Source organism: Sylvia atricapilla, chromosome 9, assembly GCF_009819655.1.
Source record: "Sylvia atricapilla isolate bSylAtr1 chromosome 9, bSylAtr1.pri, whole genome shotgun sequence".
NCBI lineage: Eukaryota > Metazoa > Chordata > Aves > Passeriformes > Sylviidae > Sylvia > Sylvia atricapilla.
This window is the reverse complement of record NC_089148.1, coordinates 10,480,598-10,495,163: the sequence shown is the minus strand read 5'-3', so window position 1 is coordinate 10,495,163 and position 14,566 is coordinate 10,480,598. Positions and strand designations below refer to the sequence as shown.

The 14,566-nt window shown below is 38.4% G+C and overlaps 1 protein-coding gene across 1 annotated transcript in view; it reads left to right on the top strand.

Annotated features, from left to right (window-relative positions):
• KIFAP3 (kinesin associated protein 3) overlaps positions 1-14,566 on the top strand; it is a 66,842-nt gene that overhangs the window by 20,188 nt on the left and 32,088 nt on the right. Inside the window, 6 exon segments of the mRNA XM_066324786.1 lie at positions 6,371-6,471; positions 10,742-10,850; positions 11,965-12,077; positions 13,009-13,174; positions 13,389-13,514; positions 13,758-13,856. Coding sequence (XP_066180883.1) covers positions 6,371-6,471; positions 10,742-10,850; positions 11,965-12,077; positions 13,009-13,174; positions 13,389-13,514; positions 13,758-13,856 — 714 coding nt within the window.

The window sequence follows — 14,566 nt, the reverse complement described above, 5'->3', positions numbered from 1 at the left end:
TTCCCCATGTCTGCAGTTGCTGAGGTGAGAAGTGCTTTGGCAGTTGATAATTCAAACCCTTTTAAACCCTTTTAAATGGGTGCTTGAGTAATATGGAGCTCAATTCTTGCTATCTGGAAGACTCAAAAGCTCAAACAATGTTTAACTCCACCTTTTGGGCTTAGAAAATTTGAACCTCAGCTTTGTATTCAGCATCTTCAGAACAGGGTCCGCTGGTCAAAAACCAGTGTCCATTTCAGAGTGATGAATCATCCCTTTCTCAAGGCAAGAGGCAGCATCCTGCATTGGGTTCCTCCTTCAAGCTGGAGCATGTTGGAATCCAGCTGCACCATCCGTTCAGAGCTGAGCTGCTCTGCAGTGGAGCCAGGAGCACAGAAAACCTCCGCCTATTTCCTTTCTCACTGAATTCCAAACTAGATTAGAAAGGTGTGTTTAGATCAAAAAAGTCTCAATATTATCTAGTAATTTTAATTGGAGCAGTTGATTTATTTTAACAAAATACCAGTGTAGATATGGCAAAAATTATGCGTGTCCTGTACATTTCCATTTAATCTACTTAGCATGGTGGAGACTTCTAGAAGAAGTAGAGACTGTGCTTAGGTCTTCGCTTAGAATTTTTTCCACTTACTTTGGAAGTGTGTTTTTTCTTAGTTTGAATCAGACTAAGAACCTGTTCTGATTTCTCGTTTCTGGTAATAATAGTTGTTAACTCCTTTTTCTATCTCTTCATAGCATAACCCAAAACATAATACTTTTGTGGAGAAAAGAGAAGCAGCTTTACCTTCTCTCAGGAATAATCCTATTGCCTCTTGATTTCTCTCTAACCTGAATTTTTAGTTGATTTCTTTCTGCTTTGTGAGGTATATGGCATATGGCAACTAATCAGCTTCCAGTTTCTGTGTGAAATCACGTGAGTTCCAGTATGCTTGGTTATAGCCCTAAAGACAAAAATGGGGTATGCTTTGCCTCAAGAAAGGACGCAACTAATTATAGCAGTGTGTTACTTACCCAGTGGCTTTGCTACACTGAGGTGGTGGCTGAATGTTTGTCAGTCTGTCTTGCATGGAGTTCCAGGCAAAGTAGTGGACTCGGAGGTTCCAGACATTCAGTTTTGTTTTTTTCTTGTGTTGCAACATTAAATAACTCAAAGTAGTCAGTTTTGAGTCCATTAGGATTCATCATTAAACGTCTTTGTTTGTTTCCTAGGAAAAAACCCTGTAACCAGGTTTCAGATGTTGCATGTACTGAGTTCTTTGGGTAAAGGGGATAAAAAAAAAAAAAAAAGGCCTAGAAAACTAAACCCCAAATGCAGCCATGGCAACACTGAGGTTTTAAATTAGGCTTATGGTATGAAGCCAGTTTCAAATAACATAAAGGTGGCACAAGAGGGGTTATTAGTATGTAATTACTATCATAATGTTTTATTTACAATGTCTAGTCTCCTTGAGTCTGAGCAGATTTGAAAATTCTTTCAGTTTCTCTTGATAAAATAAACTGATATATCCAATATGATTTATATTTACGTATGTAAATCAAACCAATATGTGTCTAAAGCACACATGGACTAACTCAGTCCAACTGTTTCAGAGCTGGTTATGAGGAATGATATGGGATAGAGGTAAGTGGAGATACCTTTCTATCAAGTTTTTCATAAAATCATGGCTAGTTATGATACATTTGAATAAACTCTTGATTAATATGTTTTCTGACATTAGGGTAAGACAGCACATAGATCTGATATTCAGTTTGTGCCATTCCTAATAATTTACATTTCTTACTTGCCTAATTCTGCAGCAGATCACATTAGGGTGTTAGAGTTTGAAACTGAAATAAAGATTCACTCTGCCATTTTAACAGGTATTTATCTTCATTTGTGTTCTGGTTTTGATTTAGTGTTGTTAATGTTTTGCACATGGGTGGGATAGGGCATATTTCATATCTAATGTGGAGACATTGATTATTCCATTAGAAGTGATGGCTGCTTGATTTACTGATAGTGTTATATATGAATAATTTGGTCCATAATTCATATTCTCCTTTTTACTTAAGCATTTGAAAGCTGAGTGCTGCTGCTGCAACTGATACCAGCAATTCAGTTTTACAGCTTTAGGGTTTCTCTTTTTGTCATGGAGCTAATGGAGGATTTTTTTTTTTTTAATTTTTTTATTTAGGTCACAAAGTCAACCAAAATGTAGGACTTCATCTTGTGATCAAGAATTTTTTTTCTTTAGCTTCTGCTAATAATAGTATTTAGATCTTTAACCATAGTAAGAGCTAAACATGGAATTCAGGCATTGGTCCCTAGAAGTGGCACATGGCTTCTTATTAATGTTCAAAGGCTAAAAATCTGAAGCCATTTTGAACTCAGAGCCCATCATGTATTTATTTCCCTCTCTAATTTGCAGAAAACTAGTTGTGAAAACAGCCCCAGGGACCTGATATTTTTCCATCCCATCTGCTCCAGCTGAACTACAGCTGCAAAAAAAAAAAAAAAAATCTAAGTATTGTTTCTATAAACTGTTGAGTGTATTTTATAACACAATAATTCCCACAAAATCAGTAACTGCAGTTAATGACTGGTTTGTTAAGGCATTAACTGCACTCATCTGGGAATGACCAATTTCTCAGGAATGGCTGTATAAGAACTAAGGCTAATTCAGTTACACTTTCAAATAATTATTTGGTTAATTAATGGTAGATTCTTGTGGAAATCCTATCAAAGTGCTCGTGACCCTCACATTTAATATCCAATGAGTTCATTATGATTCATGTTTTATTGCCATAAATACCAGAAGAATCCATAATGACTAGGCCATTATTTTCCAGGGCTGCCCTCACTGCTTTAGGCCATTTGGCTATTCCACCTTCAGTCATAAAAAGCTTGATGCTCAAAACTTACCAGCATTTGTAGGCCACAATTTTCTGGCACCTCACCAGAACTTTGGTGATTTTTATGAACACATTTGGCAGAGATCTGTTTTTTTTTTTTGTTTTTTTTTTGTTTTTTTGGTTTTTTTTTTTTTTTCCCTGGGCTTTTTTTCTCTTGCTTTTTCCAGTTAGGGCAATAATTGATCCTTACTGTACCCAGTCATAAGGAAGTCTTCCTTGCAATGTCTGCTTTTCCACGTGTGGCCTTCAGCAGTGGTCAAAAATAGCAGGAAAGGTATCACTGGGGTGCTTTGGAAAGCTGTTTTCCAGCCAGGTGCTGGGCAAGGTTTGAAATTCTTACAGCCAAGTCTTTATGCAATGCTTGACTCAGGGTTAATTAATTAGCATTTAGATGAGTCGAATATAATTAGAAAAAGGAAGCTTGGTACTGACATTTTCAAGTAATAGCGAGCAGCTGCCAGTAGATATTTTTGGAAGTGAAGTACCAATGTAAAAGGATGAGAACTGGCTTGGTAGGTTTTTCAGTCTGTCACTTCTTCCCCTTTCGTGTAACCTTCAGCCTGCAGGTGATGCTTCGAGTTTAAAATGCTTTAGCTGTTGTGTTTGTCCTATTCCTAATCTTCAACCAGCTACTTCTGCCTGGTCTCCAGTGAGCTTTCCAGCAGGCTGTGTGCTTCCCAAGTGAGCACATTGAGGTGAACATTGTGTTAAATCATGTGCTTAGGAGCAACCACCTCCTCTTGGTTTTCCTGCAATGTTTGACTCTGTGGATCAGGAGTTGCTGCTGTTTTGTGTGAGAACTGACAAAATCACAAGGTTCTGCTTTTCCTTCACCAAAGTGCGTCCATAGGGAAAGTAGAACAGTGAAACTTGAAAACACCAGCCTGAAATCTCTTCCTTTCTGGGAAATTAAAGTGAGATTAAACTTTAAAAAGATGGGTTAGTTGCAGACCCTTTGCTTTCAGCTTTAGTTCTGTAGTTAATTTTATCATCAAGTTAGTAGAATTGACTTGTTTTACCCAAATTTGAAAAGTACTTCCTTGCTGAGGCTGTGCAATATTTGCCTGTGACTTGCATGATTTAAACCCTTCTCTGTTCCCCCTGTTGACAATAGGACAAGGCAATTCAGGGAAAATTGGTCAGATATTCCACAAGGAAGAATTTAAATTTAGTCTTTCTCTTTGAAACTAGCTGTCTGCCTTTTGTGTGTCATGAAATTTACTTCATGGGATGCACTTTCAGAGAATGATTTAAGTGTGCTGATCATCATAAAGTAACTCTTTAGGAGTTCATTCAGGTAAAATAAGTTTATTTGGATGCCACATATTCACACTTTGTTGAGTGTCTGAGTATTTTTGATTCTTTTTGGTATTTTTGAAACTGAGGTAGGGCTGTAATTTAGCACTGACACCCGAGGTGGTGTTCAGGCATCAGAAAGGTTATTGTGACCAGCTGGACCTTTGGAAAAAAAAGGGATTAGAAAATCATGCAGAGTTTCTTCTAAGAAAGAAAACAGAAGGCCTTTACTGTTATATCAGCCTATTATGATTGAAAATAAGCCACTAATATTGCCAGACACCAGGAAGCTGCTGAGCTTACCAAATGTAAAACTGTACCTTAGCTGATGCTTTATGTTAGCACAAATAAAACTTGTAAAAATAAGGAGGAAGAAAAAACCCACCAAGGACAGAGGTTAAACAGTAAAATTGAACATCATTCTTGTTAATGGTCTGGCAGTTCATATGTGCTGATGGTCTGGTCTAACTTCATTCCAGTTTTTCTTGTTGGTGTTTTGGGGAACTTGTCTCGCTTTTATACTGACTTATCTCTTACTTCACACACAGTTTCCTGCATTATCCAGCTTAGTTTAGATGTAAAATGAGTCTTACGTTTAAGTCCTAAATACAGGCATGGAGTGAAGTGTTCAGAGCAGTGTAAACAGATGCTTTTTCCTTAGACCCAAGGAATAATTTCTTCTGTAAACTTCTAAATTTGTACAGAAGAAACCTTTGCCTGTATGCGTGGGAAGTTTTTTTTTCATGAAATTACTGTTTACCCAAAGTTTCTGCAGGTGAATAGGTAGGTAAGATGACCAGTCAGACGAGAAGCACTAAAGATAACACACAGTTCATTTTGTTTGCTGGTACCTTCTGTGCTTTTATTTTCGTAATTGCAGAGTAGCTTTCACATTTGGGCATTGTACTTCCTCCAACTGTTAAATGTATAGAAGATTGTGATACCAGTTATGTTTTGTCAAGCAGGTAAGACTCTAGAAGGATTTGAAAGGTCAGCTGTGATTTTAGGTTAACGTGGCTAAGAATACTTCACTCACTTGTATGGCAGCTGCCAGAGGGGTTTCATGGGTCTCTGTGAATAATTCAGTTTTGAAAAAGGCTCATTCTCGGGATAAAGGCATCATATCCTTGCTGCTCAAAGGAAATTCCAGCTGCCAGTGATGTATGCAGATGGAAAATTTCACTGTGTTGGTTGCTGTTTAAAATCTTTGTGCTTTGCCAAATTATTACACAGATATTTTCTGACTTAGCTTATGTAGAAGTGGGAGGTGGGGTATTGCTGATGAGTTGTGTAGGAACTGTGAATGAATTTGGAGCTGGTGACCTTAATACATCCTGGTTTAACTAATGTACACATTCAGATGCAGGGTTTATCCCATATATAGCAAATATCCTGCTCATGCAGGACTAGAGGAGAACTTGAGAATGCCCAGTCTGGGTTTCAGCAGTGAGTCAGAAGCAAATTCGTCTGTGTTGTTCTTAAACATTTGTATGTTTGTGTAAAATGATTTTATAGAACCTTTCAGTTAAATACTTCACACCCCACTCACATTAACTGCTCCAGGTTTCCCTGAGAGTCTTTCTCTTTGGTAAATATCACTATGAAAATACACGAATGTAGTTTCTGATGTGTGTGAAACACAAAAGGCACCCATGGGATAATATTATTATATAGGAGAGTAGAAAAAACAGTATGTGATTTGCTTGAAAGGCAGCAGATTGCTTCTGTAACACCTCTTAGTAGTAGTTCTTAGTAGTTCTTATTTTTCTCTCTGGCATTGGTACATTCTTTATTATTTGACTTCAAGACAAGCTTGTTATTTCAATAGGAATATCCACAGCTAAATCTTAATTGTCTGCGTGGAAACTGATTAAGCCTTTCCGTGGATGGCCAGTCATTATTAAGCATTCCTTTCACAAAATATATTCCTTGCAAAGTGGGATTAAGGAATTGTTTTGAGATGCTGGGAAGACAGAGGAATATTTACCAGTGCCGTGGTTCCCTCCTTGCACTAATATGTGGCTCATTTGGCTAGGCCAGGCCAAGACCCTTTCATTAATGTGTCGTTTCTGATTTAAATTTTCCCTCTATTAGCTAGGATTGTTCTGCTTTTTGTTTTCCTCTTTTGAGTATATAACAACAGCTAAAAATTCTCCTAATGATATATATTTTTTTCTCTTCCTAGGAAATGAAAATAACAAAAAAGTAGCAATTTGCATTTTGTATCACATCAGCATGGATGATTGCTTTAAATCGATGTTTGCATACACAGACTGCATCCCTCAGGTATGTGATGAGCTGATAAAATCCATCTTCCCTCGTGCTCTCAGTCCCTCGCTCATGGCAGAGCTCGCACTGACACCCGCAGGTGACAAGGGGAACAGCCACGGTGCTGCTTAGCGGGGAGGCACTTCCTCCTCAGGCAGGGCCTGTTCTTCTGGGTTTTCACGGTCCCCAGCAAAGGCAGAGGTGACCGATCTCTGTCACTGCTGCTGACACTTGAGCTGCACCAATGAACTGCTGAAATTACAGGTGACCCAGTGATTCCTAATGAAGATCGGAAAGCTTGAGAGAGATTAAAGCTTGTGCAGAGCAGCTCCTTAGGGAATGCAGTGGAAAGTATTTCCTTTACAGTTTTAGAAGGCATTCTTGCCTGATCCCATTGGGTATCAAAATTCCAGTGTTTCCTGCATTGCAGGATATGAACTGGAAACCAGCCAAGGAGGGTTACGTTCCTACATGACAGTTCCTTTTCCAAGTGCAGGCGTGTACAGCAAGGGAGACTTGATGACTGTGGAAGGCTCTTCACTGACCTTCAGGCTGCATTTTCTTACTTATTGACTCAAGCAGACATAATATCATGGGGTTTGGGGTTTTGTGGGTATGTTTAGTTTCTTGTGTGCGTGTGTTCTGCTGTTCTTGTTGGTTTGGGTTTTTGTTTTTCTCAAATACCAGGTCCTCTCTTACTGACCTTTTTCTCAGTCCTGGTGAGGCTGGTGTTGAGAAACCCTGTGTTGCCTAAGTGTAAAAGCTCTCTGGTAGCTTTTTGAGATTGCACTGTGGTATCTTCTTTCCTCCTAAATGGGTATTTAACATCAAATACTTCCAGAATGGAAAGTTGTCATGAAAAGTTATCAGAATGTTTCTGGTCATTATCTTACTGCAAAATCAGTGAAGTTTTTCCATGTAGAAGATGATTTTGGATAATAGAGAGGGGAGAACTGGTGAGAATAACAAATAGATGTTTCAAAGTGGTCTTGTAAGCATCCTGCTGTCTTTTATACCACAATAAGCAATTACTTTTTAAGGCATTTGTGTGATATAAGGGACCTGTTTTGTTCCAGCAGTTACCAGCCAAACTCAAATTCCTGCACCAGGACTTGCTTGTGATGTGCTTTCAGGGAATCTTCGTATGACTCCTGGACCCCCAGTGCTTACAGAACTGTGTCCAAAGACTGGTGGAGCAGCAGACAATTCTGCTGCCTTCACTGGGCTTTAATGAAGTAAACAACAAAGCTGGAAGATATAACTGTGGCTATTGATGCTTCACAGGTCACATCTGCACACTGTTCAAAAAGAATCTGAGCATCCAGAGCTTACATTTTACTACTGAATGTTCAACATTAGGATGGTTAGCAAAAAAGACAGGTAGCAGAAAGCATTAGGAAGTGGATAAGGCATCAGGAAAAGAAAAGGACTGTTTTAAAAGCTCTCACTGCTATCGAATTCCACCCTGGAAACCCAAAACCTCTTTTCAGTGGTGGTACACGCCCTTGCGTGGGTTTGTCTGTTTTTGAGGAAAGGTGTTCATCTAGACTGGGAAATAATAATTAATGTTCAGCAGTTGTAGAAAGTGCTTGGAGAAGCAGCCCTGTGGTAATTCCGGCCGTGTGAAGTGCTTGCCGAGGGCTCGCGCGTGCTGTCCCGGGTAAACATCCTTGTGGATTGCAGGAGTTAGTGGGTGCTGCTCTAGTAACAGTTAAAAGTGAGTATTAACAGTTCATTCTTGTTTAGACCTCAGCAATGCTTGTTTTGTTTAAATAGGTGCAAATGCCATCCAGATGCTTATAAAAGCCTTTATTGCTAATAACCTGGCCAATCAAAGGGCATGGTTAGGCAGTGATGTCATGGTGATATTTAATATTTTACCGCAGAGCGGTGTGCAAGGTTCTCCAAAGCTGCCCACATGTTTTCCACCACGGTTGTCCTGTTTGGCCCCTCTTTGATCTCTAAGCTTCTTTTCAGCTTAATGCTGGTAAACGTCCTCTCTTGACAGCCCCCTTTGCTCCTGTCCGCCATTATCTGCTGAAGTTCAGAAACCAGAGCATCACTTCAAACAGCAGAGTTGGGGAGTAGCCGCTCAGGAGAGATTCCTGAGGCATGCAGTTCTGGCATAATCATTCAAAGATGTTGGAGCTGGGCTTGGGGAGGGGGTTGGACAGAGGTGTATGTGAACACAGAGCTGTGGGGGTTGGCCTCTGGTCACTGGTAAATAAGTGAAGGCAGGTGCCAGAGAGTCTAGACACAGTGATTTCAGTGCTGGTCTGTGGTATCTGATACTCAATATGGGACTTGTCTGATTGAACACTACTGCCTCTTCATTGCACATGCTGCAGTCTTTTTACTGCCTTCCTGTTAAATCAGTAAAAGATGACAATGGACATAGTAAAAGCAGAACAAATTTAATTTTAATATTTCCTATTTGGCAGCAATTACTCTTCCTTTTGAAGTGGCACAAGAAGCAATCAAATTAAATGAAGACATAATGGGAAACATGGAACTCGTATGAAACTATTATTTTAAAATTTGAGCGGCTTTAATTGAAACTGGATATATTTTTTCTTTTTATAGAGAAGTAGTTCAGTAATTAACAGTGTAATCCCATCTTGTTAAACATTTAATTTCCACAGATTTTTGTATTGTGTAAGTAATGAGAATGTTTCCCTTCAAATTATTTGAATGGTTTTAAAAATCTGTTTTTAAAGGTTTTGTCACAGAAGAGTTGCAGGGGGTGATTTTTGAATGCTCGTGTTCTACTGGTTAAATGGCAATTTTCTTCTCTGTTAATTCCCTCTTATGTGACTGACAGGCTTAAGGATTTAATAAACCAGGGATTTTATAAGTTCTTAAAACAACCTGGAGAAATCTGATTCTACCGTTTTAAGAAAAGGATGATGAAATCAATGACAGCTTTTAAACAAGTACATGAAAGTCTCAGGAAAGACTTAGAGAGCTGTGTTGTAATGTAGTTTTTATCTGGAGGGTTTTTTAGGTCCCTTTGGAATGACAACCTTCTATCTGATAATATGTAAACATACAGAATGGCTGGAGTAAAATACTTCAGAGGGAATTCCTGCAATTCTATTGTTTCTTTTAATTTTCTCCTCTTTAAATGGATTCTTCACCTACTTTCTCCGGCTTTTAATGCATTACAAACTTGTCTTTCCACCAGGGGGCAAGCATGCAAATATTTAATGATTAGTTAATCATTAAATTCAATGGTTATTTGTTGCTTTTGTGTCCTCCTGCCCCTTTCTGAGCTACAGTTTTTGTACCTTATGTCCTGCTTATCTTTAGGCTTAGTTGTTTCCTCTTCCAGTAATCTCAGTCTTGTCATCACATTGGTTTGCATTATAATCCAAACATGTCTTATGAACTGAGTGGGTTTTAGAAACAAACAGGCTGATGTGCCCCAGCCCTGAAATTGTGCAGGGCCTATCTGACAGGATTGGAACCAGAGGGAAAAGAATTTGGTTTATTTTAGTCATGTTCATATATTCCAAATGCATTTCAAAACCTGTTCTTGTTGAACCAAATGAGCCAGGATAGCCAGCCTGTGATGTAATGGACAGTACAGGGCCAGGTGTGTGAAATGATGGACATCCATAGGTTCAAAGCCTTGGAAATCACCTGGGAATTCACTAACATTTGCTGAACAGTTTGAACAGGATTATAGGTGATTGTCTACTTACATTAATGTTACCAGAAGAATGGGATTACTGCTGAGGAGTCTGTGGGATGTGGCAGTGTTCAGCTCTAGCTGGAAGCTGCAAAGATAAAGAAGAATGCTGCAGGGACAGCTAAATTACCTATCAATGGAGTAAGCAAAATAGTACTAGAATTATTTTGCAGTTAAGTATCTGTTTAGAGTCATAATTTTATTACACTAATAGGTATTAATCTGACTTTGTGTGGAATTAAGTTGTGTTTTGTTCGGGTTTTTTTCCTGTATTAAATTCACCTAAGTTTTCTAAACAAATTTATCCATTCACAAATACTAAAAACCAGTAAAACAAAAATTTCAGTGGTAGCAATAAAATGTAACTAAGCCAAGTTAAAGTGATGAGTGATTGCCATTTTTGGCACTTGATAAGGATTGTTATCCCTAAATAATGGAACTGTACATGTCATGCCCCTGACCTTTGTAACTTCGACTGTTCCTGTAGCAATGCTGAATACAAATTTTTGAAAAAGGTACTGTAGTTGATATCATGATGCTGCTTTTCTATTGCTTTGGAAAGATGAATGACCCACGTGTGCTTGTGTTTCTTGGCAGTTAATGAAGATGCTTTTTGAATGTCCTGATGAACGAGTTGACCTGGAACTTATTTCTTTCTGTATTAACCTTGCTGCCAACAAAAGAAATGTGCAGCTTATCTGTGAAGGTAACTGGACTGAGGTTTTGATGGGGATTTGGAGATGAAAACACTTTGTATATTTTCTTTTATTATATGTACATATGTAAATGCTGTATATTTGAGTTAGTTATAAATGCATGTATGTGTTTTTAAAAAATGAAATGCATGTGTTTGGGTAATGATTGTAAGCAAATGGCCACATCCCCCTCACATGTGCTCTTGCTGGCAGGAATGACACTTGAGGGAGATGCCCACACCTCTTGTACATGCACAGAGTTCTGAAAAACAGGCTGATGACATTGCTCTAGGAAACTATGACTGTATGGAGACATCAGGATTTTATTCTGCTTGATGCCTGAAGTCCATCTTTGGCTGAGTGATGTTTCACCTGCCAGTATCAGATGAATAGCAGTGATGTCTTTCAGTTGCATCTTTCCATAAAATTTTTTAATATTATAATGGAGCTTCTTTTGGGTTCTAGTATTTTGATTCATGGTCTAGATAGTTCTGCATTTCTTGCAGTAGCTCTTGATTGCTTTTAAAGTTCCATTATTTTCTTACTAGCAGTTTTAAATGAAACAATATTACTCAGTAGCTCCACCTTCTATTTGTGCTCAACGTTTTCCATAGAAACTGCTGCATTTTCCCTAGGAACTGCTGCAGTGAATTACTGGCCTTCAAAGGGGACAGTTGTGATAAAGAGATTCTGTGGCCTGAAATTCCATTTTAAGATTCTGTGCATAGTTCTGTAGAAGGGGGAGCAGGGAGATCCAATTTTATATTAAAGGTGAAACTCAAGCTAGCAGCACCTTTTAGGCAGGCAGGGTGATCTTTTGGAACCATAATGTTAACTGGGATTTGCTCTGTGCTTCAAGTCAAGTACTTCAGATCTGTTCCCATGCATTGATCTTTGGTAAATCAACTTTCAAAAGCATAACAGCATATTTATTCCATGGAATGGGGAGGGAAGTCTCTGTGCCTGGTCTAACTGCTGTGCATGTTTCCATTCTAAACTTTTAAAGCTTAAGGCATTTTTTTATGCATGTGGATTTTTTAATCAGCCAGTACTTTCCTTCTTTTTTTTTTTTTTTTTTCTTTTTTTTTTTCCCTTTAAGGATTCTAAGTGTTTGTTTCTTTTCAGGAAATGGTTTGAAAATGCTCATGAAGCGAGCTTTGAAGTTTAAGGACCCGTTGTTAATGAAGATGATCAGAAATATTTCCCAACATGATGGACCAACTAAAAGCCAGTTTATTGTAAGTATTAGGTCTTACCTAATGTGATCTGTTTTTAATCCTTCTGGAAAAGACTGGCACTGGAGAGCTGCCGTAGTTTGTTTTGCAGAGTGTCCAATTTAAGTTTCCTTGTCTGTCCTGGGGTGATTTATGTTCTGTCTTTTAAGGCTATCTCAGCTGGTAGATCAGAGTTTGGATCCTCTGCTATGGGGAAAACAGATATTAAGCCTTATCCAGTAAGTTTCAAAACAAACACACAAACCCAAGCAAACAAACAAAAAAGCCCCAGCTGCTAGGGTGAACATCATAACAATTCAGTTATCCTAAATTTCTGCTTTTGGACCTAGAGAGAAAAATCTGGTGGATTTTCTTTCCCCCCCACTGTGTGGGTATTTTAAATACTTAATATTTAAATATTGATCCTGTAAAGCCACCCTTCCAAAAGACAGGAGGAAAACACAAGATTCTAATCATGGAGATTTTAAATGTACTCTTAAAATGTGGATCAGATATCAAATTGTCTTAAAGTAGAATGAAGTGAGTAAGTAAGGAGACATTATTCCCCTGTCCATGTCCTCAGAAAATCTTGTAGTTATTTATTAAAATCTTCAGGTAAAGAATTCCATTACTGGCACTAATACAGGATGATATTCTCTATCTTCTCTTCTTTTTTTCCTAAGAGCTTCTTTGAACTCTGTGTTGTAGTAACTACTTTTGGAATACTGGAACAAACGATCCACATCCCTTGAAAGTGAAAGGATGGAGAGGAAGAGTGCTGAAATGTTTTCTTGGATTATTCATCAACTGGAATTGAAACTGCCTTATTAGTCCTTATTTCAGAGCAAAGTCTCTTTAGTTTTCTTTTGAGAACTAGCTTTAGTTTGGCTGAGATGTGAGTTCTTCAGAAACCCAGATTATTCCTTTGTAATGGTTGTTGCTGTATTTTCTTCAGGAATATGTTGGTGATTTAGCAGCTCAAGTATCAAATGATGAAGAAGAAGAATTTGTGATTGAATGCCTGGGAACACTTGCAAATTTGACCTTACCAGAGCTGGACTGGGAACTTGTGCTGAAGGAATACAAACTGGTTCCATATCTCAAGGATAAGCTAAAACCAGGTCTGTACAAAGTTGGGTTGGGCTTCTAAAGCAGAGTCTCTCAAAGAATTATGTAGAGTGCTCAGAGTCTATTTACCTTTATAATTTGTGGTTGTTTAGGAAAACATAACACTGAAGAATAGAAGCATGTGTGCAGATAAATACACAACTGCCAGTAGACTAAGCATTCCTGAGAGAGGTAATACTCCCTGCTTCCTGCCTTCTGCCTCAGCAGGTTCTGCCGAGGATGACCTTGTTTTGGAAGTGGTGATCATGATTGGGACCGTTTCCATGGATGATTCCTGTGCTGCTCTGCTGGCTAAATCTGGAATCATCCCTGCGCTCATCGAGCTTCTCAACGGTAAATTGGCCATGTTTGACTTGACTTGTGCACAGCAGGAGCTGTGATTGACATTGCTGGTTCCTTGCAGGGCAGGGGCTGGTGTTTGTATGAGGAAGGAGGAGCAGTTACTCCATCAGTGATAGATTCTTAGTGCTCTAATAGATTTGGGTTTTCCCAAACCTTCACAACTCTTTAACCATCAAAAGCTTGTATTTGTGAGATTTGAAATTGTGGTGGACTTTTTTTTTTTTCTCCTTGCAGCTCAGCAGGAAGATGATGAGTTTGTCTGCCAGATCATATATGTGTTTTATCAGATGGTGTTCCACCAAGCCACCAGAGATGTCATCATCAAGGAAACACGTATCTTTTTACAGATTAAACATCTAGAGTTGCAGCACTTAATTTGCCATTGCTGGTGTTTGACTTAGATTTCTCTTGCAGTAACCTCATGATCTCAGAGGTTTCTTTGTAAATGTTTATTTCAGCTGAAGAAAAAACCCAAGCAGCCTAAGCATGTAAAGGGACTGTAAGATTAATAGTAATGATTAAAACTTAGTTTTCAGGGAGGGGAGTAGAAGGGGGATCATGGGACCAGCTGACTCATCAGTTGCTGTCCAATCTGATTTATTGTCTGAATTTGTTTTGCAAATCATAATGAAATTCACAGTTCACAGAAGAACATATGTAGAGCATAGGCAAACTTTTTGCATTGCACCATTATACAAATATATTGCATGATCTGAAATTTTGTGGGCCTTAACTGAATGTTAAATTTATTGAAGCATTCAAAATGGGTTGAATTAGCCCTGGGAGGGATAGCAAGTTAGTGATTACATTTCTAACAATGCGAAGAATACTTCTTTATGTTCTTTTTGCCTTTAATCTCTGTGCAATATCTGAGAAGCCTTTTGAGTGGTTGTTCTTTGTGTCCTGTTTGGTTTCCTAGATTGTTAGCGTCAAAAAATTAAATATAAAAAGTTTAATCTCTTGCTAATTCTGGCATGATAAAGCACACCAGCATTTGAAAAATGCTTTCTTGCTACATGAGATGAAAAATCCTTGCATCTGCT